The 21,523-nt window shown below is 45.4% G+C and overlaps 3 protein-coding genes across 5 annotated transcripts in view; 1 reads left to right on the top strand and 2 right to left on the bottom strand.

The window, feature by feature from the left end:
* Nucleotides 1-6,713, bottom strand: part of LOC148416753 (serine/threonine-protein kinase MAK-like) — a 9,596-nt gene extending 2,883 nt beyond the window's left edge. Inside the window, exons 1-12 of one of the 2 annotated variants that reach the window (XM_088424987.1) lie at nucleotides 6,217-6,713; nucleotides 5,838-5,913; nucleotides 5,574-5,757; nucleotides 4,671-4,725; nucleotides 4,484-4,605; nucleotides 4,338-4,420; nucleotides 3,460-3,592; nucleotides 2,423-2,594; nucleotides 2,180-2,347; nucleotides 1,564-1,845; nucleotides 736-935; nucleotides 547-668 (exon numbers count right to left, since the gene is read on the bottom strand). In XM_088424987.1, coding sequence (XP_088281113.1) covers nucleotides 547-668; nucleotides 736-935; nucleotides 1,564-1,845; nucleotides 2,180-2,347; nucleotides 2,423-2,594; nucleotides 3,460-3,592; nucleotides 4,338-4,420; nucleotides 4,484-4,605; nucleotides 4,671-4,725; nucleotides 5,574-5,674 — 1,438 coding nt within the window. In that variant the 5' untranslated portion in view covers nucleotides 5,675-5,757; nucleotides 5,838-5,913; nucleotides 6,217-6,713. Of the gene's footprint in view, nucleotides 1-546; nucleotides 669-735; nucleotides 936-1,563; nucleotides 1,846-2,179; nucleotides 2,348-2,422; nucleotides 2,595-3,459; nucleotides 3,593-4,337; nucleotides 4,421-4,483; nucleotides 4,606-4,670; nucleotides 4,726-5,573; nucleotides 5,758-5,837 lie in introns of both variants that reach the window. The other variant, XM_088424986.1, reaches the window with a different exon arrangement.
* Nucleotides 6,328-8,499, top strand: psmg4 (proteasome (prosome, macropain) assembly chaperone 4). The gene is made up of 3 exons (XM_088424996.1): nucleotides 6,328-6,619; nucleotides 7,845-7,920; nucleotides 8,205-8,499. Exons 1-3 carry the CDS (start codon nucleotides 6,443-6,445, stop codon nucleotides 8,336-8,338), a joined length of 387 nt encoding a protein of 128 aa, XP_088281122.1. The 5' UTR covers nucleotides 6,328-6,442; the 3' UTR covers nucleotides 8,339-8,499.
* slc22a23b (solute carrier family 22 member 23b) lies at nucleotides 8,374-21,523 on the bottom strand. 2 transcript variants are annotated; one of them, XM_088424988.1, is made up of 10 exons: nucleotides 20,634-21,523; nucleotides 19,520-19,623; nucleotides 17,065-17,219; nucleotides 13,949-14,135; nucleotides 13,753-13,880; nucleotides 12,712-12,814; nucleotides 12,421-12,647; nucleotides 11,594-11,626; nucleotides 11,388-11,511; nucleotides 8,374-10,728 (listed from the first exon to the last, which is right to left on the bottom strand). In XM_088424988.1, the coding sequence occupies exons 1-10, from the start codon at nucleotides 21,018-21,020 to the stop codon at nucleotides 10,311-10,313; spliced, it is 1,866 nt and encodes a 621-aa protein (XP_088281114.1). In that variant the 5' UTR covers nucleotides 21,021-21,523; the 3' UTR covers nucleotides 8,374-10,310. The 2 variants fall into 2 exon arrangements, with proteins under 2 accessions (XP_088281114.1, XP_088281115.1); XM_088424989.1 differs by having other exon boundaries at nucleotides 8,374-10,725; nucleotides 20,634-21,520.

Genomic DNA, 21,523 nt, shown 5'->3' with positions numbered 1-21,523 from the left:
CTTTTGGGTCGGAGGAGATTTTCCCCAAAACAACCCGACTTTTTTTAGGTTGGCGGATGGGGATTTTTGGACGAATAATGGAAAAGGTCGGGTCAGATCAATAGCCTTCAAAGCAAAAATTCATACCCCTCAAAGTTGGATTTTTGACCCGGATTGGGCACTTTAGGAGCCAAATGTCTTTCGTGCGCGGGATGTCTTTAGTTGTAAAAGGGATCCTACTCATTTAAAACCCCCAAAGTAGGATCGGCTCGAGCCGAGTCGCCAATCGGTCCCGTTACTGACCCGGATGGGGTTAGTTTTCATCCCGACGTCTTTGCAAAAACGCACTTGGGTAAAACGTAACCCGATTCGGGCCCAAAACGCCTTCATTGGAAGAATTCGATCCAGCGTTTGTTTCGCCTCGTACGAGGCCACTCCGGACGGTTGTTTTGTCTCGTCGCGGCGGTGTTGACTCGTATGATGGCGGAAAGCGGCCCAAGTAGCGGACGGGTGGCTTTTTGGGCCCGCCGTAGCTTGAGCTAGGGCCAAGACGGAAGGCAGGCCCACCTGGGAGGTATCTGGACTGGCGCAGGTAGTGCTGCTTGGGGGACAGGACGGCGCCGTCGCCTTTGTCCCTTCCGCGGCTGCTCGCCGGTTTCGGCGGCGCGCAGGTCTTGGCCACGGGCAAACTGGAGAAACGGGAGAGATGTGGGGTTTTTCTCGGACAAACGCAAAGATGAAGGCGGGCGGGCGTACCAGGCGTCGTCTGCGTCAAGGTTCGCCCCGTCCCTGGAGGGGTTGATGCTGGGTTTTTTGGAGATGGAGACGCCGGCGTCCGCCTCCTCGCCGGTTCCCCAGCCGTCCACCGATTTGACCGACGTCTGACCCCAGCGTCTTCGTCCGGCCCTGGCTCTGGCCACGCCGTCGCCCGCCTTGGGGGTTCCCGCTTTTGCCGGCTTTTAGTCAACAACGACAAAATTGACCTAAAAATCGGGCCGCTTACAAATCCTGCAAATCAAGCGGCTCTTAAAAACTTGTCATTCATTGAAAGGATAGCGTGGAAGATTTACAGCCGTTTTCGTCACGGCCGGCGGGAGGCACCGCGTTTCCCATTGTCCGTAGCTACGACAAACATGGCCGCCTCCGGAGAGGTGCCACCCCCCACATCGCGTCGCAATGATTACATTTCGAACATACCGTTGGTCCAACTCGGCTCCGTCTGCAAGTTTTTGAAATGCGCAATCATCGAACTGATCCCTTTTTGATGAAAAACGCTCAAAATCTTACACGCCGTCCCTTTAAAAAAAATACGCCCCGCCCGAGTGTTGGCCCCTTTTGACCCGCTATTTTTTCAGTTAGTCTTTCGAAGCGCGGCACGGGGGTCAAAACAAGGAACACGCAAAGCCCCAAATAGGAGTAGTTTTCTTTGTCGAAGCGGGTTCTTTCGTTGACCTTGACTTTTTGGAATCGGGTCCCATTTCCGCCCACGTTTTTCCCGGCCGACTTTGCGGACCGTCGGTCTGAAGCGAAACAAGTAAGAGCCCAAGAAGCCAAAAGCGCGCTTTTGTGTTATGGTGGACCTACGGCTACGGGCTGCCTGTTCTTCACCAGGCCCAGAGGTTCCTGCTGCTCGTCGGCCTGCTGCTGGGCCTGGGCCAACTGGATGGGATGCAAGGGCTGATGTGGAGCCTGGATCTCCGCCTGGGTCTGGTTCTTCCTGGGCTCCTGACACACCTTGGCGGTCTTGCACGGAGCTTTGTCTTCGCCGGCTCCTTTGGCGTCCTTGGACCGGTACTTGTGCTGCTTGACGTACTTGAGAGGGGCGCCGAGCGACTGACCCACGTAAAAGTAGGGGTGGCGCAGTGCCTGCAAGGGACGGACGCTCCGTTACGGACGGCGCCGAGGGCAAGACGCCGAACGGCCTTATTTGGGAATTGCGTTTGAAGTCCAGATTGGACAAAATAGTGCACAAGTGTTCAATCTTCAGCATTTTTTTTTTTAAAAGCTCAAAGCAGGCGTGTCAAAGATACGGCCCGCGGGCCGGACGTGGCCCGCTAACGGGCTGAACCCTGCCAGCGAGACGATTTTTCAAAGTAAAAAATGCGCAGAATTTTATTTCCGATAAAAGAAAAAAGTGGAAATGTTCTACGATGACGTTGATGTTTCATGACGAATAGCGATGCGTGAACGGCGACGGTACCTGAGGAGCATTGGGCCTTTTCTTGGGGTCCCACTGCAGCATGTCCTTCATGAGCGCCACTGCTTCGTCGCCGGCGTTTGGAATGAGCGAGCCCAGGCAAGTGGGGACACATTTGGGAAAACGGAAGTTCATGGAGCTGGCTAAAATGTGGCCCTCGGGCCAATCTGCCTGAGGCCACAACAAACAGAAGTCAAGAAAATGGGCCAAACGCGGGCGGGCGGGCGGGCGCACTTTGGTTCCCACCTTCTTGAGAGTCCCCAGCACTTGGCAGATCTTGAAGATCTGGTCCACCTCGCTGTTGCCGGGAAACAAGGGGCGGAGCGTGTAGAGCTCGGCCATGATGCAGCCCACCGCCCAGATGTCGATGGGCGAGCTGTACGAGGTGAACTTGAGCAGAATTTCCGGAGCTCTGTACCTGGCGCAAGGAGCCGTTCAACACAATGCGTTTCATTGAACAAAATTTGCTTCAGTAACAATTGTGTCCCGCCTTTCGCGAAAACGGATAAATACGTTCACGTTCTTCTAGTTTTTCAAATCGCGTTTAGCGAGTCAGTTTTTAGGACGAAGATGTTTTCCTTATCCTGTGCACGCCAAAAACACCCACGAAACAAAACAGCGATTGCCATTGAGGCGGCTTGTTGAGACAACTCTGCAAGCAGTTGTGATACCGTTATCGCCAAACTGGACCGCACTTCCACGAATGTCCACTGTGAGGCACACTAGACTTGAACGCGTTCAAAAATAACAAGGTAATGTGATCACTTTTAACCTTTTAATTTATACGGGAAACAATTAATATCCATGGATTGCAAAGCCTTCATCCGGCAGTCCATGTATTGTAAAGAATTGATTAAGAAGTGTACTCTTATTTGAATCAGGAAAGAGACAGGTGTCGCTGAAAGAAGCAAGCACAAGAAAGCACATGGCTCATGCAGCTTGGAGGAGAAGGGGGGCACCGTGACCTAACTACAGGACAGGACGCCTTGTGGATTGCCATTATGAAAAAAAAGCAACACTTGTGTGAACCGGGAACTGATAGCGCACACGCTCACACACGCACCGCAAAGCTGCCGTGCACTCCTTAAGCCTTTAGGGCGGCGACATTTGTAACAAGGGGCTACTCTAATCAATATAAAGAGGACTTGAGGACCAAAAAGCTAAGCGTCATTGGTAAAGATCGGTCCAATCACCTCCCAGAACAGGACGACATCATTTCAGCGTATTTATCGGTTCAGACGTGAAAGCGTGTCACGTTCTCCCAGGTTTTTGACAAAACTCACCATCTGGTGGATACATAATCGGTGTACGGCGGCTGGGAGCGGATTTCTCGGGCGAGGCCAAAATCCGCTATCTTGACCAGTTCCGGGCCGACGCACAGCAAGTTCTCCGGTTTCATGTCACGGTGGAAATAGCCTGAAAAAAAAAGGATTCCAGTTTTTGCCCTCAATTTTCAGACAGGAGTATGCGCTGGCCACAGCTTGCAGATCGAAGGCGTGGCCCTATGAGGGGTGGAGCTAAATGCTTGACTCCTCCCACCCACACGGGGTTCTCCAACCTTTTTGTGAATGTGTGAAAAGGCGTCATGCGTTTGACCGAAATCAGTCTCATTTCATTTTCATCCTATTTGACATGAAATTGTGAAAAGTATTCATGACACTTCAAAAGCAATCGATTCAACCGGTTCAACTCCTCCAATGCCAAGGACGTATATTTACGTTTTTTTTTTTTATTAAAGTCCAGACATTGAATTTCGGATACTTAATTATCGATTTTATACTTTAGTATCTGTAAATTAATGTCCTCGTTGTACTGAAGTAACAATTGTCTGGACTCTCAACAACAACAACAAAATTGAGAAAATTCGTCAGTGAGATTGAATGGGCGAAGATATTTTTAATATTGGAATTTGTCCAAACACATTTTGTGTCTACAATTGCTTGCTAACTAGGTGACGAAATCAGCAAAGCTAAAGCGGCATCCCGTCTCATAATGTTCTTATGGACCAAACACTTGGAAATGGAATTGTTTTTTTCTCGAAAAATTCGTTTGGTAAGCTGAATTTTTCGTAACGAGAGGACTTTGAACGTAGCGGTACCAACGGATATTTCCAAGCCATTCTTAATCAGGCCGCATTCAGAAAAAAAAAAAGGTTTCTTACCATGTTTATGGATAAAAGCTAAGCCAGACAGGACTTGGAACATGATGTTCCTGATCTCATTTTCCGAGAACATGGCGTAGTTCCTGAAAAGAAAAATGATTTGATGGGAGAAAGGCAAGGCAAACAAACGGCGTGGGTGGCCTCACCTGTCATTCATGAGCTGGTAGAGGTTTTCCTTCATATACTCGAAGACAAAAAACAGGTGGTCATTTTCTCGGATCACCTCTTTCAGTTTGATCACGTTGGGATGGTTCAGTTTCTTCAGCGACTGGATAGGGAAAAGAAGGGTTCCGATGTTTCCGATGGCGCCGACGGCGAATGCGCACTACTCACCTTCAACTCTCTCAGGTTCATGCATTCTTCCCAGGAATAAAACTTCCTCTTCATCCTGAAAAAGTCGGATACTTTCAGGCTAATCGTTATGATCGACAAATACTGCGCGCGTGTCAAAATGGCAGAAAAATACAATCATCAAAAGGATTTGACCAGATGGAGGGCGGCCATGACAGCGTTTGGCGAAGCGTTTGAACATCCCTCGTTTAGCTGCATGTCGTCGCCAGCGTACAAGAAATTTAACATACAAATAAGGTGTGGCACAGTATCAAGGGCCTAATTCTACTTTTCAAATGTATTTATAATCATATTTATCTCGATTTTGTTTTCATCTTCAATTTACATTCTTTTATCTCTCATTCCTATTGATTAAAATCTATTCATAATTGATCTTTTATATTCTATTCTTACTTTTGTAATAATTTAACTAATGTAACTAATTTATATTCTTTGAAAGGTATTGATATATTTATAATTAGTTATTTCTTTATGTTTATATTACATGTATATTTATATTTTATCAATAAAATCTATTTATTAAAATCTGTTTGATTTTTGTATCCTACGTAATATTCTTATTTTATATTCTCTTAATATTTGAACTGACAATTTATATTTATTGACACGTATTAAGATACATCATTTGATATTTGTATATTCCATGTATTTATTCAAATATATATCTTTTTGAATTCAATTTTGAGTAATATTTTACCTCTAATTTATGGAAATTATAATTGATTTGAATGTATTTATTTCAGTTCAGATATATTTGATCAATATCGATCTTTCTACATGCACGCAGGTAAAAAAGTGTGAAAAATCCAACGTGAAAATCATCTCCTTCGCACTCACCCAGCTCCTGACGGGACTACAGAAGCACGGTGATAAATCTGCGCTCACCTCTTGATGGCAACCAGCTCGCCGCTCTCATTGCTCTTGCCCAGGACCACGCTTCCGTAGGTGCCGTCCCCCAACTGTTTGAGCACGGTGTAACGGTTCATTTTCCACCCACGGCCCCCCCTTCCCTCGGGCCTCCTTCCTTCCTTCCCCCCTTGAAGAGGAGCTGCGGAGACGCACTGGCTCGCTGCAACGGAACAAGACGGGATTGAGGATTCCTTCTCCTGCTCGGAATATGAAAAATCAAGCTGCGGCTTTGTCCTTGACCTGCGGCTTTGTCCTTGACCTGTCTTTCTGGCTATGCCCAAAGAGAGAGGGCCGCGGGCCTGGACGCCTCACTCAGCTGAAAGGAGATAAGCCTTTCGCGGCAAGCGCAAACAGTCCCCGGGCACGGCAAGTGGATTAAGTTGACAAGTGTGCCGGCGGACAACCAAAGAGAGGAGGAAGGAGCTTGCTGTTTTTTTCTTTTCGGGGAGTCTTTGAATGCACCCAGTTTCACAAAATGGGCCAATACGTTCATAAATCATATATTCGTTATGGGTATTTTTCAACTACGAAATAATACTAAATTATCATGCTGACAAATACAAAATATACAGTAGTTTTTTCTTTTTTTCACAGAAACTCACAGTAGGTTATACCGTACCAGTTCATAGATTGTCCAGTAGACGGCGGTAATACGCGTCAGAAGTGCCACAACCCCCCAAAAAACTGCAGCGGCGAAGCAGAAATCCGCAATGATAAAACTCGATCGTCGATTGCTTTGGGCTGCCGCTGTCAGTCCTTACCCGGAAGTTGGTGTTTACAAGCTGTGCTGTTACTACTTCACGACCGACAACAAGAGTAAAAAAGAAAAAAAAAACTTAAAAAAAATGAGCGATGCACCAAACGGAGAGACGCCGGATCCGATTTCAGTGCACAATTTTTCCGAGAAATTTATGGAGCAAACGGTTCACTTTCACGTCATGAAACTCAGCGGCGGTTTTTTCCTTTGGGTCGGTTCGAGTCCGCTTCTGTCCAACTTGGCGGTTTCGATGAGCAGCAAATACGTGAGTCCAAAACCCATCGTCAACAAGTCCAATGATTTACCCTCTTCCTTTAGGAGGCAAACGAGCACGTCATAAGGGCGCGACTCGTCACGGCAAATGCGCTTCTCTTTTGCAAGTGATCGCCACGCTTTCAATGACAAAGCCGTGCGAATCGCAAGTTGCGATGTGGCCTTCGCGCCTTGTCAACGCTTTCCTTCTTTTGTGAGCGCATAAAGTCGCCCTTGGGTAGAAACGCAATGGCCAAATCTTGAAATCCTCCGGATTGAGCTGTGCTGTGTTTTTATGATCGATAAACAAGTGACCAACAAGTGAAATAAGTGATGATAGACAAGTGAACACTTGCGCCGATGTTGATACCAATTACTGTAAGAGCAACAAAATATCACATTTTTAAATCGTTTATACCCACGAAAAACATGTTTTGGAGCAAACGGTTCTCAAAGTGGGGTTCGCGGACGCCCGGTGGTCCGTGGCCGACTGCAGGGGTCCTTGAAATCATTTGGGTTGATTTCATTTTATGTTAAATTGAGAGAGTATTCGTGACCCTCCAATAAAGCAATACATCCAACTAGTATCATATATTTAAATTATCATGTCCCCACAATTGCTTGCTAACGAGGGGATCAAACCAGCAAAGCTAAAGCGGCTTATTATTTTCGACTGCAGTTTTTGACAATCATTGGAAATGGACCCGGTGTGCCATGAGGAGGCGCACACTTTGCAATTTTTCCTTTCTAAACTTCAGTATAAACTTCAGTATATGTTAAATGATTTTTGTTGTTGTTTCCGCAAACATTTGCAATGGGCGTCCTTGTAAAATTTGCGTTCTAAAAAGGGTCGCTGAGTCCAAAACGTTGGAGAATCCCTGGGCTCGATGAAAGTTGGCGCCCTCTGCTGGCAGGTAGTCTACCTTCATTGAAAGCATTCCCTTGATTCGTCGCATTTCGGTCATTCGGTCAACTTTTTCATGCACTTTTTCTCCCTTTTAAATCAGACCAATCAAAAAGATTGCAATTTTATTTTTTACACAGAAAAATCAACCTCGTATCTGAATTTTTCATTGATGACCATATGTATTGCAGGCTTACCTGTCTTAGTTTTCTACCTTCTGAAAAATATAAACAGAAAAAAAACGTCCATTTTATTTGTCGTTTTGTGCCACAAAGATGCAAAATGGCATTTTGTTATCGAACGCATTTTAGACCCGGTCTTTCTTTCCTTCCAGGACTCGATGCCTTTATCTACGTTGGTGATGGGGGACCCCTCGGATACGGCTCCGAGTTCTTTGGCCCAACGATTAGGTATTGATGGATTATTTATTTCCACAGAAAGAAAAAAAAAAAAGATCATATTTATAAATGCCAGATATGTCAAACAATTGTCCCGCTACTTTGTTTTTGTTTTTTGTTTTTTTCTCAGGGTTTGAACCCAGAGGCTTACAGTCCAGTGTGGCAGTTTTTTTTTTCAAAACACTTAACACTTTTTCTAAACGCTTTTAATGCGCTAATAATGCGCTGCGCCGTGTAGTGAGGAAAATAATAAATGTAAATAATCAAATAACGTGATTTTGTTTTGTTTTTTCCAGCAAAGAAGACCCAAAAGCAAGTTTTTGTCAGTTACAGCCTTCCGACCAGCGACCCCAGCCTCTCTCTGCTCGTGGAAAACAGAATCAAAAAGGAGCTTGAGCTCCATCCTGGAAAATTTTTCAACTTTGTATAAAAAAACGTGCATGTTGTCAGAAAAAGTAAGAGCACTTAAACATCCAGTGTTGGTTTATTGACACAATAAATTAGGTGTTTTCATTATCAAAATATGTGAGCCCGTGGCTTCTTTTTTTTTTTGTACAAATGCATCATTAAAAAATAATACTTAGAAAACCATTTTGGTGCCTGGGTTGCTCATTTGTTTTCTTCCAGGTTAACTTCAAACACGAAGCATCAAAACATACATGGTGTAAAATTCAGCACATGCTCAAGTAGTACAAAGACGCTTGTTGAGTGTGACAAGGGCTGGGCAATAAACTGAAATAATTCCGGATTTGAAAATGAGATCAACGGTCAGAAGATGTGGAAGAATTCTGGACGGGTACATCATATATTTACAATGTTTTTCAAAGTTTACAATGGTACATTTGTTTCGACATTTTTCACAGTAAAAGTCAAAAAAGTTTAAAATATTCTTAATCCAACTTTATAAGTGTTTGTTTCGTTGATTTCTTACATTAAAATTGTATTTGTCCAGATTGGGACCAATCGAGATTTGATTTTTGGTTTATTGCCCAGCCCTAAGTGTGAAAATATCAAGGGTGTCCAAACGTGTTCCTCCGAGGGCCACATAAGGAAAAACCGAAGGATCGCTTTGAGATTATTTGACTTAATTGATCAATTTTGCAATGTAAACCAAGAGCTAGATAAGTTCAAAGAAAATATGAGGCTACTTAAAAGCGGAAAATGGAAGAAAGCAGTTTTGCATGCAAACATTGTTATTCACTGGAGTTGCATATTCATTTATGTTTTAAAAAAAAACAACTTCAAGCCATTTGTAGCCCATTCACTGCCATTGACGTCTTCAGGCGTCAATTGGAGCCAATGAGTTAATCACACAACTTGTCCCTCCCTAAATGTTGCCGGCATACATGGAAGAATAAACATTTTACATTCGCTGCCAATGACGCCTTTGGATGTAAAAGACCCATTTTAAGCGGGCTGACAGTAAAATGAGTTCGGGCGGCTTGAAAATAAACGACGGGCCCCAGATGGCCCTGGGGTCCCTCGTTTGGACACCCCGTGGCTTACATAATGCGCTTCTATGCTCTAGTAAGCGTACGTGGCAGAAGTGTGTAACGTCAGTATTGAACGCTAGTTTGTTTCTACTCTAATCACCGCTAGTCTTTTTGGAATTGTGCTTTTTGACTAGCTATCATAGGAGCAGGTTTACATCATGAGCACGGGACCGTGAACGCAACGTTCAAAACAAAATGTCCAGAGGCATCATAAGACCAAAGTCCGTTCCGCTCTCGTCTGTGTGTGTGTGTGTGTGTGTGTGGCATTACCCGCAGTCTCTGAAGGACGTCTCCGGTCGCACGTGCGACCGTCATGTGACCTTCAGCGAGCGCCGTAATGACACGGGCGTCCGCTCGGAGGATAAAGTGCCAGCGCGGACGGCCGGGAAGGAAGCGTAACATCGAACGACTTTGCGACAGTGGCTGAAAAACACAAAAGACGTCTGATTGTGTCTCTTGACGGACCGTTTCGACCGGAAATCGCCTATGAACGTATTTACAAGTACGTACGTACGTTTTGGGGGAGGAAACGCTTTGGAGTGGAAAACTCGTTAGAAGGTATTTGCAAGTACGTGCAAACGCTTTTTTGCGGAGTTACCAGTGTGGCCGGCAAACCCGTTTGAAGGTATTTGCTCAAATATTTTTGGTGGAGTAAACATTTAGGACCGGCAAACTTGTTTAAACGTGTTTGCAAATACCTTTGAATTTATTTTTGGTGGAGTCAACAGTTTGGACCGGCAAACTCGTTTGAACGTATTTGCAAGTACATTCAAACGTTGTTTATTTTTGTGGCGTTTTTGGGTGGAAAAAGTCGTCTCCGCATCGGCGGCCGCACGGTAAAAAAAATGGTCGCTTCCCGCATTCGTCATTCGACTGGGAAATGGGCGCCGGCCTCATTTCGCGTCATCCTCAAACGCCGTTGGCCGCGGCGCACTTGCCGATGACCTCGCCGCCGGTGGCCAGGGAGTAGGAGGCGGGCACGGCCGCCAGGGCGGTGGCGGCCGCCACGGCGGCGCCCCCGGTGGCGGTCAGGCGCAGGGGCGCCTCGCGCGCGGCCGAGTAGTCCCCGTCGGCCAGGAGCAGGTGGCGCTCGGCGGGCCGGAGCGGCGCCCGGCGGGCCGAGCGCTCGCCGTCGGCCAGGCTCTCGGGCAGCGGGCGCCCCCGCGGCTCGGGCAGCAGCAGCAGGCAGATGATGCACAGCAGCGTGCAGCAGGCGAAGATGACGTGGTGCAGGAAGTAGCCCTTCTGGTTGTGCAGCTCCATGATGGGCGCCGTCAGCATGCCGAAGCCGGCGCTGGCCAGCACCAGGCCCACGCCTCCGCCCCTGCTTCCGCCCAAACAACGCCGGCTCAGCGCTTGGCAATTTCACGCTCGGCGCTGCGCTCGGCTCCAAAATAGCACCGAATACCCCCCGGGTAACCCCAAATGGGCTCAAAAATAAGTGAAAGGGGACACAAATTCTTCAGTAAAATGAATTTGTGCCCAGTTTGGACTCAAGTCTTTTCAAAGCTTATAAAATGTTGATTAAAAAATACATTCTGAAGGAGTTGGGTCAAAAAGAACCAAAAAGGGACACAAATTCTTGAGTAAAACGAATAACAATTCATTTGGGTTATTTTTACCCCAACTGCTATTGTGGGTGTAAAAACCGTTGGTTAAAAGAAAAACACTCTTGGGTCCAAACGAACCAATCCTGGCTCGAAAGGGACTGGCCGCACGTGTTTGAGGAAAATGAAGAATTAAACAAGCGACGTTTGTCCCCTTTTGATTCAATTCGTGTTCTTTTTGACCCAGCTGCTCTTAAGAGTGTAAAAAGTGTCGGTTAAATAAAACTGCAAAAAGAAGCCAAATGGGGTCAAAAACGGGAAAAAAATCAACTCCGTTTGGAACAAGCAGTCGCATGAGCAACGGGGAAGCGGGAGTTTCCCGCGGTCAAAACCCGGCCTGGACTTGAAGGCGACGGTCGCGGCGGCGCCCGAGACTTACCTGATGACCGTGGGCGTGATTTCGGCACAAAAGAAGATGCTGAGCGTGCTGACGGCGTGAGAAGAGAACATGCCGATGATGGAGAAGGCCAGCGAGAATTTTCTCTTCAGGCTGTCCCGCAGGACTGTCCCCAAAAGAAGGAAGAGCGCCTCAGAAAAGGCAGCGGGAATGGAACTTTCAAATGTGGATGCTGGCGCCAGGCTCACCTGTGTCATAGCGGAGACTGTACTTGCCAATCACTGGGGCAATAACGGGACACAAAAGACAACGTCAAATCCCGCTTTTCATCCTCTTTTCATTCATGACAAAATGTAATGATTGGATTTGGGTTTTCAAAGAGTCAAATATATCTACAGTTGTCATAAATAACCCAAATTGGGTCAAAAATGGACTGGCCCAAATAGAGAACATCAAAAGTTGGGTAGGTCCCCCGTTGACCTGATCTGCCCTGTTTTGAACCCAACTAATTTGGGTTATTTTTATACCACTGTTTTTAGAGTGTAAATTTGTGGGTTGAAAGAATTACACTCTAAAAGAGCTGGGTCAAAAATATCCCAAATTGGGTCCAAAATCAACCAATTATTTTTTTTAGTAAACTGAATATTATAAAAGTCGATTTTGTCCACTTTGATCCAATTTGGGTTATTTTTTAACCGTATGTTTTTAGAATTAAAATCTAAAGTAAGAAAAAAATACCCCAAATTGGGCCAAAGGGTTAAGGGTTAGGGTTGGGACTGTCACAACATTTGGGGTAGAATGAACTGGGTAGAAAAAAACAACCCAAATTGGGTCAAAAATGGACTGGCCCAACATTTTGGGTCAAATAGGTAGTGTAATTAAAAAAAAGAAAAGAAAACAATAAATATAAACGTGTCAGTCGCTGACCCGATTTGGGTTGTTTTTGACCCGACTGTTTTCAAAGACCGGACTGGACTGACTGGACTTGTTTTGAGTCAACTGAATAAACCCACAGTTGGCTCAGTACCCGCGTGGCCCGATTTGGGTTTGAAGGCGACGTTTTTCGGTGACTCACAATTGAGCAAGCCCAGCTGCAGCAGCGAGGCCAGTGCCGTGATGATCATGAAGGTGAGAAGGCCTCCGCGTCGGCCCATCAGCCCCACCATCGGGCAGAGCGCCACGCACGTGGCGGCGGCGATGCCGGCCACGGTGTAGTAGTCGGCGTGACGCAGCGCGGCGGGCCGGGCCTCCGGGTCCATCAGGCTGCGAGCGAAGCAGCGGTGGATCCCGTAGCCCGTCAAGCTGCAAAGACGCCGGCCGTGATCCCCCGGTCCCCGACGAGAGGCGGCGGCGGAAGCGCACTCACGAGTTGACGCACAGCACCGCCACGTTCTTCCACAGGTTCCTGGTGCTCATCATCTTGACGATGCAGCTGCGCTGGGGCTTCTTGTGCAGCTCCCGCTCCAGCTCTGCTTCAAGACGCGACAACTTGAGGCACCTTCTCCGGACCAAGACTTGAAAGACGGCATTTTTATGTGTCCGGTTTTCCCGAACGGGCCGCCGGGCTTTTCTTGCCCCCTTGGAGCCCGAGGCAAAGTGGGCTACAGCGTATACCCCATTTTTGGCAGGATAAGCCGCAACCTTTTTCGAATGATTTGAGCCAGCGTGGCTTATTTTTTTGTGAACCGTCAGGAGACAACGCTCAGGCAAAGATGCGAAATAGAACTAAAAAGATTGGCATTTTTTTACACATATGGTGGTGCTAAACATGCTCAATTTTTGCCAGTGCGGCTTTTAGTTCCAAAAATGCGGTGAATTATCTATCTAGAACACATCAACAAATTATTCAATAAAAAACAAAACCAATGGGTAAAAGCGACTGAAAAAATAATGTTGACTGGCGAAAAGAAAAAGAAAAAAGTTGACCAAGTCGGGTGTCAACTTAATAAAAATATCTGAAACATCTATAATATCTTGCCACTTGGCATGTGAGCAGTATGGCAATGGCAAAAGACCTGCCCAAAAATGGGATAACACACCTTTGGGATTATAAAATAAATAAAAAAAAAAGCATGACAAAAATAACGTTCAGTTACAGCAAAGTGGAAAAGGCATACCACAGCAGTGCTTTAAAAAAAAAAACAAAAGAAAAGAAAACACGTATGCAAAGACCATCTCGACATTTGGCTCCATTGTTAGTCTTGATGCGCCAAATAGTATGAGCCCGTAATTGCTAGCCGGTTAGCATCGGCAAATTTGCCCGAGTAGCTATGTCCACTCATTTTGACTTTAGCAGATAACAAAAATAAAGAAAGTCGTGGGGAATCACTTGGATATGAAATATTCCATAGGATTGTATAGCGACAGCTCTACTAGTGAAGCCTGCCTGATTTTTTCATTTTTTTACCTGAAAGAATTCTGCTGGGTTCCGTGGTCATGTCCACTTGGTTCCTCCTGGCAATGCGCAGCATCATAGCCTTTGAACGTCGGTAGTGCTGGGTGCTCAACAGCCAGCGTAACGATTCGGGAAAAATCCTGAAAAATTCGCGCGGGAAGATCAGCGGGCCCGCCGAGCCGTCGGCGTGAAGGCGGGGCTTCCTCACCACACGTACGGCAGCATCAGGACGAAAGGGCTGATGATGACGATCTGCAGCACCTGCCAGTCGTCTCGCTCCGGCCAATCGCGGCACAGCGCCGCCACGCCGGGCATCAGGAGCTGCCCCGCCACCGTCAGGAAACTGGCCACCATGCTCATGGAGAAACGCCAGGCGGGCAAGCACAGCTCCACCCCTGAACGCAGCGCAGGGCAGCAGGGAAACAAATTTGCTCATATAGCAGTCAAGCTAATATACCAGTATTATCCAGCTTGTTTTTTTTATGGCGGTGCATAACATTTCTGACTAGAAGCTGCTACTTTTTTTTCTCATGCTTTGAACCCTGCGGCTTATAGTACGGTGTGGCGTATCTGCAGTTAATGATTTATTTTTTTACTGGCCACCAGGGGGCAAGCTCCTAGTAAGCAAATGGAGACAGAAGAAGACTCTATGAAAGGATTGAGTTTTTATATCTATAAAACTTTAAAACAACATCTTTGAATGTACTATTCTCTAGATCTAGAGATTTTACAATATACTGTATGTATATATAACAGAGAGACATAGATAGATAGATAGATAGATAGATAGATAGATAGATAGATAGATAGATAGATAGATAGATAGATAGATAGATAGATAGATAGATAGATAGATTGATTTACTTGCCACCAGGGGACAAGCTCCCAGTAAATGGAGACATAAGAAGACTCTATAAAATATTGATTTTGAAGTGCTATTTTACTCCCCTCTTGGGGGCACTCTCCACTTGTAAATGCAGTAAGGCATGTTACTGTTGTGTTGGTGCAATATTAACAATCCCGATGTGTCGGTGTTATGTTGAAAATATGTATGCTCTTCTTTCTCAACATGCAGGTGTGTTCAGTCTGCGTTGAAGGCATGCTGTTTTTTTAAGCAGACATTTTGAAATCAAAACAACGTACCATCTTTCTGTTAGTGATGTTACAACGTGCATCTTAAAGACTTGTGTGGTCTATACACGACAATAAGAGATTTTCTGTTCCATTTTTGTTGCTGCATCTTACAATCCTTTAGCCTCACAGTGTGAAATTTACGGTAAGTCGGAATATGAAATAGAAAACAAACGTATTTAAGTTAACCGCATAACTCAAGGACCCGTTTGACCCCAAGTTGCCACACAAGGAAGCCCCCGCGCGGAAGGAAAAGGGGGGGAATGAGCGAGGTTTGACGGGGTCTCGGCGGGTGAGACGCACACTTGACTGGTAAAGAAGAGGCAGAGGAGTGTAGCAGCATGAGCCCACCGAGTGGGCGGGGCCATTCAGATAATCGCCACTATTCTGCTCCTCAGCTAGAACAAAAGCTCTGTGCCATTGTTTGCGTGTGCGCGATAGGCCAATCCAGCTGGCAGCAGTTGAAACCCCCACCGGGAGTTGCCAATTGATTTTTGTTTTGTAAGCTTGGTGGAAGTAGCCTACAGGCGCTTTCTCTCTTGCGTCTCACGCTCTACAATTTAGATGATGGCTATTGTTTGTTAACGGTCCCGCATTACAAGAACACAACTAATTGCAGCTTTAAATCCGCGTTACAATGCTGATTTCTCATCCTAATTGTCCCCAAATTGTTATTTTTCATTGATGCAATTTGAAGCATTCCTTGCATCTTCTACCGGTACCGCCCGAGAGGATAAAAAAATGGCGCACGAGATTTGAAGATAATAGTCGGGGTACTGGTGGAGGAACGGGTATTGATGTTCACGCTCCCTTGAAAAGTCTTTTGCTTCGTTAGCTTCTCCAGTACATTTCACGTTTTTTGTTGCTTCATTAAATCCGCTGGGATAGGCTCCAGCGCCCCGCCACCTTTGTGAGGATAAGTGCTAAAACGCGGATGGATGGACGGAAGCTTTCGAACGACGTCATGAAAGGTGCGCAGCTTCAGTATACGAGACGTTTCACTTTCTGCTTAGCAATGTTTCAAACCAAAAAAAAGGAAAATTTCATTAAAAAAATAAATCACCGTTGTGCCAAATGTAATTTTATGAACATACTTAACTGTGGAAAGAAGATCAAATAGAGGCCCTTTGAAGCGCAGTGATTGAAATTGAAATTTAAAGCAAAGATGAGGGGGAAGGTCTGAGTGCTAACAGCTAGCCCAGGACGAACGGACGGACCGGCAAGGTGCTGAACAATCGCCTGCAAATCGGCGTGTCCCAGAAGGGCCGCCACACCCAAATATACCGTGCGGCGCATCGGCAGAGTTGGCCCACTGAGACTTGATCGCGCCTTGCGTGCCGCAGATAGATAAGCTGAAAAATGATGAAAGGTTTTATGAGGCTAGGGAAAATAAACGCGCACGCGCGTGCTAATAATAAGCCCGTTGCAAGAGGGAGGGAAAAAGGAAAGGGCCAGAAACAAAATAGATTCGGGATTTGTCATTTCCCTTAGTGCAAACGATGGAACGAGGTCATCAAAAAGGGGATAGCAATCGTTACTCGTACGCAATGACCACACAACACGTAAGAAATGTTCTCATGACAGGGTTAGCATGAGTTGTTCAACTGTAATTTCCATCATCCGGAGCAGGGGTGTCAAACTCCTTTCAGCTTGTGGGCCGCATGGAGGAAAATCCATTCCCAAGTGGGCCAGACCAATAAAATCAAGCTTATATAACTATGAATTTAAAACAACAACTTCAAATGCATCATTCTTTCAATACTGTTCAAAAGAGTACATCATGATTAATCATTAAACATAAACGTTACTAATTTTCAAAAACATTTCGAGTTTTTCATATATTGAGCAGTTCATTATTATACTTTACAAGATCATCTCGCGGGCTGGATTAAACCCGTTTTGCGGGTCGTGTGTTTGACCCCCCTGATTGAACCTTCTAAAGTTGCCTCAGTCTTTTTTGGTCCATTTTGGTTTCATTCCCAACCAATCGTTGAGAGCATGGGGGTCAAACATATGGCTCGCGGGCTGCTTCTGGGCCGCAAACACGTTTAATCCCCGCAAAATGAGAGCTGAAATATATATTTCAATACACATATATATATATATATATATATATATATATTCTGCTAGTAGCAGCCATTCCGATTGCAAGAAAGCGGAGGCAAAAGCGGACAGAGTCAGGCGTGTACTTACTGAGCACGTAGAGCGAGAGAGCCAGGCCGGCCAAGCAGAAGCCCTCAAAGAAGCGCAAGGTGCTGAACATGGTCACATTGACAGAGAAGGCAACACTCAAACCAAACACCAGCATGAAGACCACACACACAATCAGCACCGGCTGTCGGCCCAACCTTGGAGGCAGAAGGAACGGGAAGAAAAACAGACAGCGGGAAAAATCTTTAACGAACGGAGGCCTGCGCTTAGCCAACATTTTCCTATTCTTCTATTAAAATCTGAAACAGCTCAGGCTTTGTTGAAAAGTGACCAGTTGGAACACAAACTACGTCTGTTGAGGCATTTACCGCCAATGAAAACTGTCCTTCAAAAGTCATGCAATGGCTAACGCGGCTAGCATCTAGAGCCGCTCCCCGTTGCTAACCCCAAACGCTGGAGCAGCAGCTAATAGCTAGCAACAAGCGCTGGAAATACAATGTCTTTTTAAAAAATGTTTTGATTAAATCTAGATTCCTCCCTATATGTAGCAGCTGAGCGCTGCTAGCCACTAACGCTGCTAGCATCTAGTGCTGCTCCGAACGCTGGAGCCGCCGCTAATTGCTAGCAATGGGCGCTGTCTAATACAATGTTTTGAAGCATTCTGTTTTTAAAGAATGAAATCTAGGTTTGTTCATTCCTTCATACTCTATTCTATCAAAGAGGCTCTAGAAAAGCTTGGTACTAAAGGAGGTAATTAAGTACTACTTAGTACTACTTTAGGTCATTAAGAACTAAAGTAAAATATTACTTTAGGTCATGAATTATTTCAGTAATAGACTATGTACTGAAGTAATTCATTACTTTAGGTATTTAAGTACTAAAATATCGATTACTTAGGTCATGAATTACTAAAGTAATACACTAGGCAAATAAATATGAAAATAATCAATTATTTTAGGGCATTAAATACAACTCTAAACGTATCCAAATCCATGACTTTTGGTAAGGTTCTTCTAAGTACTAAAGAAACTAAATACTTTGCCCAGTATTACATATTCTCAGTAGTGGATGACCTAATTTAGTACCAGCCATTTTTCAAGAACCTAAAAAAAAAAAAAAAAAAGTCATCTTTTGGAAAGAATGAGTTAAGCAGCAGAATCAGCAACCGAACTTGATTTGAGGACGACGTGGCGTTATTGACGTCACGATGCGGCAAACCAGCAACACATGCCGGGATCTGTTTCAAAATAAAAATGTGACACCTGTTCCTGTGGCTTGCTTGACTTCGGGTAAATGCTTTGAGCATTTTTTTTTTAAAGCGAGGTGCTCGAATTACTCAAGGACTGATTTTCCCCCGAAAATAGGGTCACAAACCTCTTAATCTGCTCATGGGCCACTGTTTGGTCTAGATGATGTGGATTTGCACATTTGAAGGGGGAAGTCTCGGTCAGTAGGTCAAATTAGAGGAAAGCCATTTCTTTACATAGTTTCCATGGCGATTGATCCCAGACACAATGCGTACATAGGCTTTGTTTTGGTTTTCCCACGAGGAAGCAACAAACTCAGTTTCTGTTGTAAGAAAATGTAAATATAGCAGCAAAGAGGATTTTTCGTGTCAACAGCCATCATTGGCAGGGAATGAGCAAATAAAAGCTTTAGTCAGGATAAACCAAAACGTAAACATCGGGGGTCGAAAACCCATTTTAGCCTGTGGGATATCTATTCCAAAAAGGGCCGGACCAATCAAATTATGGTATATGTATTTATATAACTTTAAAGCAGCAACGTCAGCTTTTTTAATACCGGCCAAAATAATACAAGAAATTCACCCATAATCATAAAACAGTAACATTACTATTCATCAAAAAACATTTCAAAAATTCAGTTTGTTTTCATACTTTACAAAATTACCCGGAGGGCCAGATTAAACTCATTTGTGGGCCAGAACTGACCCACGGGCCGTATGTTTGACACCTATGTCATCTATCTATCTTTACTTCAAATGACTGAATAAATATAATTACTTTTTGAAGTCTACAGGCATCTATGGCAGTGAATGAGCTAAAAAAAAATCTTTAGTTAAAATAAATAAATATGGTTGCTTTTTGACATCTATAGCCGTCAGTGGCAGTGAATGAACAAATAAGTTTTAGTCAAGCACATTTTTGACGTGTATCGTTGTCAATGGCAGTTAAAGAGCTAAAAAAAAGTTTTAGCTTAATAAATGTGATCGCTTTTTGACGCCGAGAACCGCCTATGGCAGTGAATGCAATAAATCTATTTTACTTTCGCCCCAAAAAAAAAACAAAAAAAAAAACTTGAAGCTGGATTTATGATCTTGATAGCCATCAACGGCAGAAAATGAGCACATTCGAGTTTTAGTCAAGCAAATTTTTTACGTCTATAGCCGTCAATGGCAGTGAATGAGCTCAAACAAACTGTCTGTAGCCAGGCAAAAAAAAAAAAAGAAGAAGAAATAGACTGTAAAGGAACATACCAGTCGGCCATGACACCCATGACAAGATAACCAAATATGGAGCCCACCAGCAAAGAAAATTTGGCAATATGGACCTTCCAGGCTGAGTCACATACCAAGTTCCACTGTAAACACAAAACATATGCAAACATCAAAAGTCAATATTGAAAAAACATCAACCTCAACATTTTCTTCTAGAAGTTTTATCCAGCCTCACTAGTCCAAAACGCAGCGTTCTGATCGAATTTTTTGTTGAATTACAGCAACAAAATCCACTCATTTTTTTAGACATGTGATGAGGACAGTGGTGTCCAAACTACGGCCCGCGGACCATTTGTGGCCCACCGAAAATGAGTTTTCATAACTGAAATTCTAAAATTGTGTACATTAAAATGTTTGAGTAAAAAAAAAAAATGACCGTTTTAACTTCACACAGACCAAATGTTATGCGTGGCAGGCAATCAAAACCTTGAAATTTTTAAATACTCTATATTTTGAGGCAACTGATTTGCTCATTTTTGGGGGGTTCTGGCAACTTCCTGGGGTTTACAGATTGTCCATTATGTACCCGCCATTTTTTAGAGCCTCCATCAGCCAAACATCGATAACCCACATTCTTTTACGGACCCCCTGCAGGTCCGCAGACCACACTTTGAGATCCACTGTACATTGCTAGTAAAGTAATAAAGGTATCAATGAGTTTTTAGTCCTAAAGTACCTAAAGTCATCGATTGATGACAAAAGTAATGAATAATGACCAAAGTAATTGCTTATCTCATACTTATTTACTTATTTATTATAATTGTGAGAAATTATAATGAAGACATTCATTTGGGGGAAAAACGTACAGATTTTGATTTTGAATTAGTTCATACAAATATACTTTTTTGTATTATTAATAAGCCAAATGATTTCACGGAGCACCTAGAGGGACCCCGCGTGGGTCCGCGGACCCCACTTTGAGAAACTCCGGTGTAGCGTGGAGACAGTCTCCATGCGAAAATGAGGTCAGTGGGTGAGCACCGTTCGCTACACTGCGGTCTCGGCGTTCGCATGAAGGCATGTCATGGGCGACAGATGTTTTTGCTTCTTTTGTTTTTTTTCCCTTTTCGTTGATTTAGCGCTCTCTCGTTACCTTGGTAACCACATTCTGACGAAGTCCCGCGTGCAGCTCCAACGTCCTCTCCTCGCAGGCGCACAGCGCGCCGCCGCCGTCCTCGAAGTCTTCCTCGTCCCCGGTGCCGTTGCCTCGCACTCGGACGGCCGAAGCGGAAAGCGGGTACGACTCCGCGCTCCATTGGCTATCGTTGGCCAAAGGCTGCAAACACGTGCCGTTGGGCTGCGCCAGGAGGAAATAATCCGAGAACTGGCTAAAGCCGATGAACAATGCCGGGATCCAGGTCAGGAGCACCAGCTGCTTCTGGTGCCTCCCGAACCCCCCCAGAGCGGGCAGAACCGAGGTGTCGATGTGGGGCAGCAGCTTGGGAAGCGGCTGCTCCAGCGAGGTGAAGCCGGCTGCCATCTCCCCCTCCTCCCCCCCTCGCCCTTGTCCCTTGAAGCTTTTCGGGACACAAAGGGGCTCGCGTCACGGAGCGGACCCGGTCCGGCAACGAAACATAAAAAAAAACAACAACAACAAAACGCCAATCACATTCCAGTTGTCCCCATGTGCTCCGCGAGGGTTCCTGGAGCCAAGTTGGAGTGGAGCGGGGACGCTTTCACGGGGATGCGTTCGGGCGAGCTTTGCCTTCCGCGCCGGGATCCATCCATGTGGAGCTGATCGGCGCCCTCCGGGCCCGGATGCGAGCGGGAGCGAGATTGAAACATTTTGCCGCGAGGACGCGGAGGTCATCCATGTGCGCCACAACAAGTCCGGTTCGGAGGCGGCGTGCAAAATATCCGGGCTCCGGGTTCCTACATTTCGTGGCGATCGTGCTGCCGGAACGTCAATGGGTCGCGGAAATTGGGAGGGGGGGCTCTCAGCCCGCCCTTGCACTGTGATTGGAGAACATGCAAAAGGCGACT

Source organism: Hippichthys cyanospilos, chromosome 10 (assembly GCF_059441005.1).
Source record: "Hippichthys cyanospilos isolate Australia breed blue-spotted pipefish chromosome 10, RoL_Hcya_1.0, whole genome shotgun sequence".
Classification (NCBI taxonomy): domain Eukaryota; kingdom Metazoa; phylum Chordata; class Actinopteri; order Syngnathiformes; family Syngnathidae; genus Hippichthys; species Hippichthys cyanospilos.
The sequence above is the reverse complement of the archived record's forward strand: the minus strand, read 5'-3'. Positions and strand labels throughout refer to the sequence as shown.

Coding starts and splice junctions, on each gene's coding strand:
- psmg4 (XM_088424996.1), top strand. CDS start 6,443: ATGAGCGATGCACCAAACGGAGAGACGCCGGATCCGATTTCAGTGCAC. Junction 6,620..7,844: donor TTTCGATGAGCAGCAAATAC/GTGAGTCCAAAA, acceptor CTTTCCTTCCAG/GACTCGATGCCTTTATCTAC. Junction 7,921..8,204: donor TTCTTTGGCCCAACGATTAG/GTATTGATGGAT, acceptor TGTTTTTTCCAG/CAAAGAAGACCCAAAAGCAA.
- slc22a23b (XM_088424988.1), bottom strand. CDS start 21,020: ATGGCAGCCGGCTTCACCTCGCTGGAGCAGCCGCTTCCCAAGCTGCTG. Junction 19,624..20,633: donor GTCAGAATGTGGTTACCAAG/GTAACGAGAGAG, acceptor TTGTGTTTACAG/TGGAACTTGGTATGTGACTC. Junction 12,815..13,752: donor ACCCAGCAGAATTCTTTCAG/GTAAAAAAATGA, acceptor GTCTTGAAGCAG/AGCTGGAGCGGGAGCTGCAC.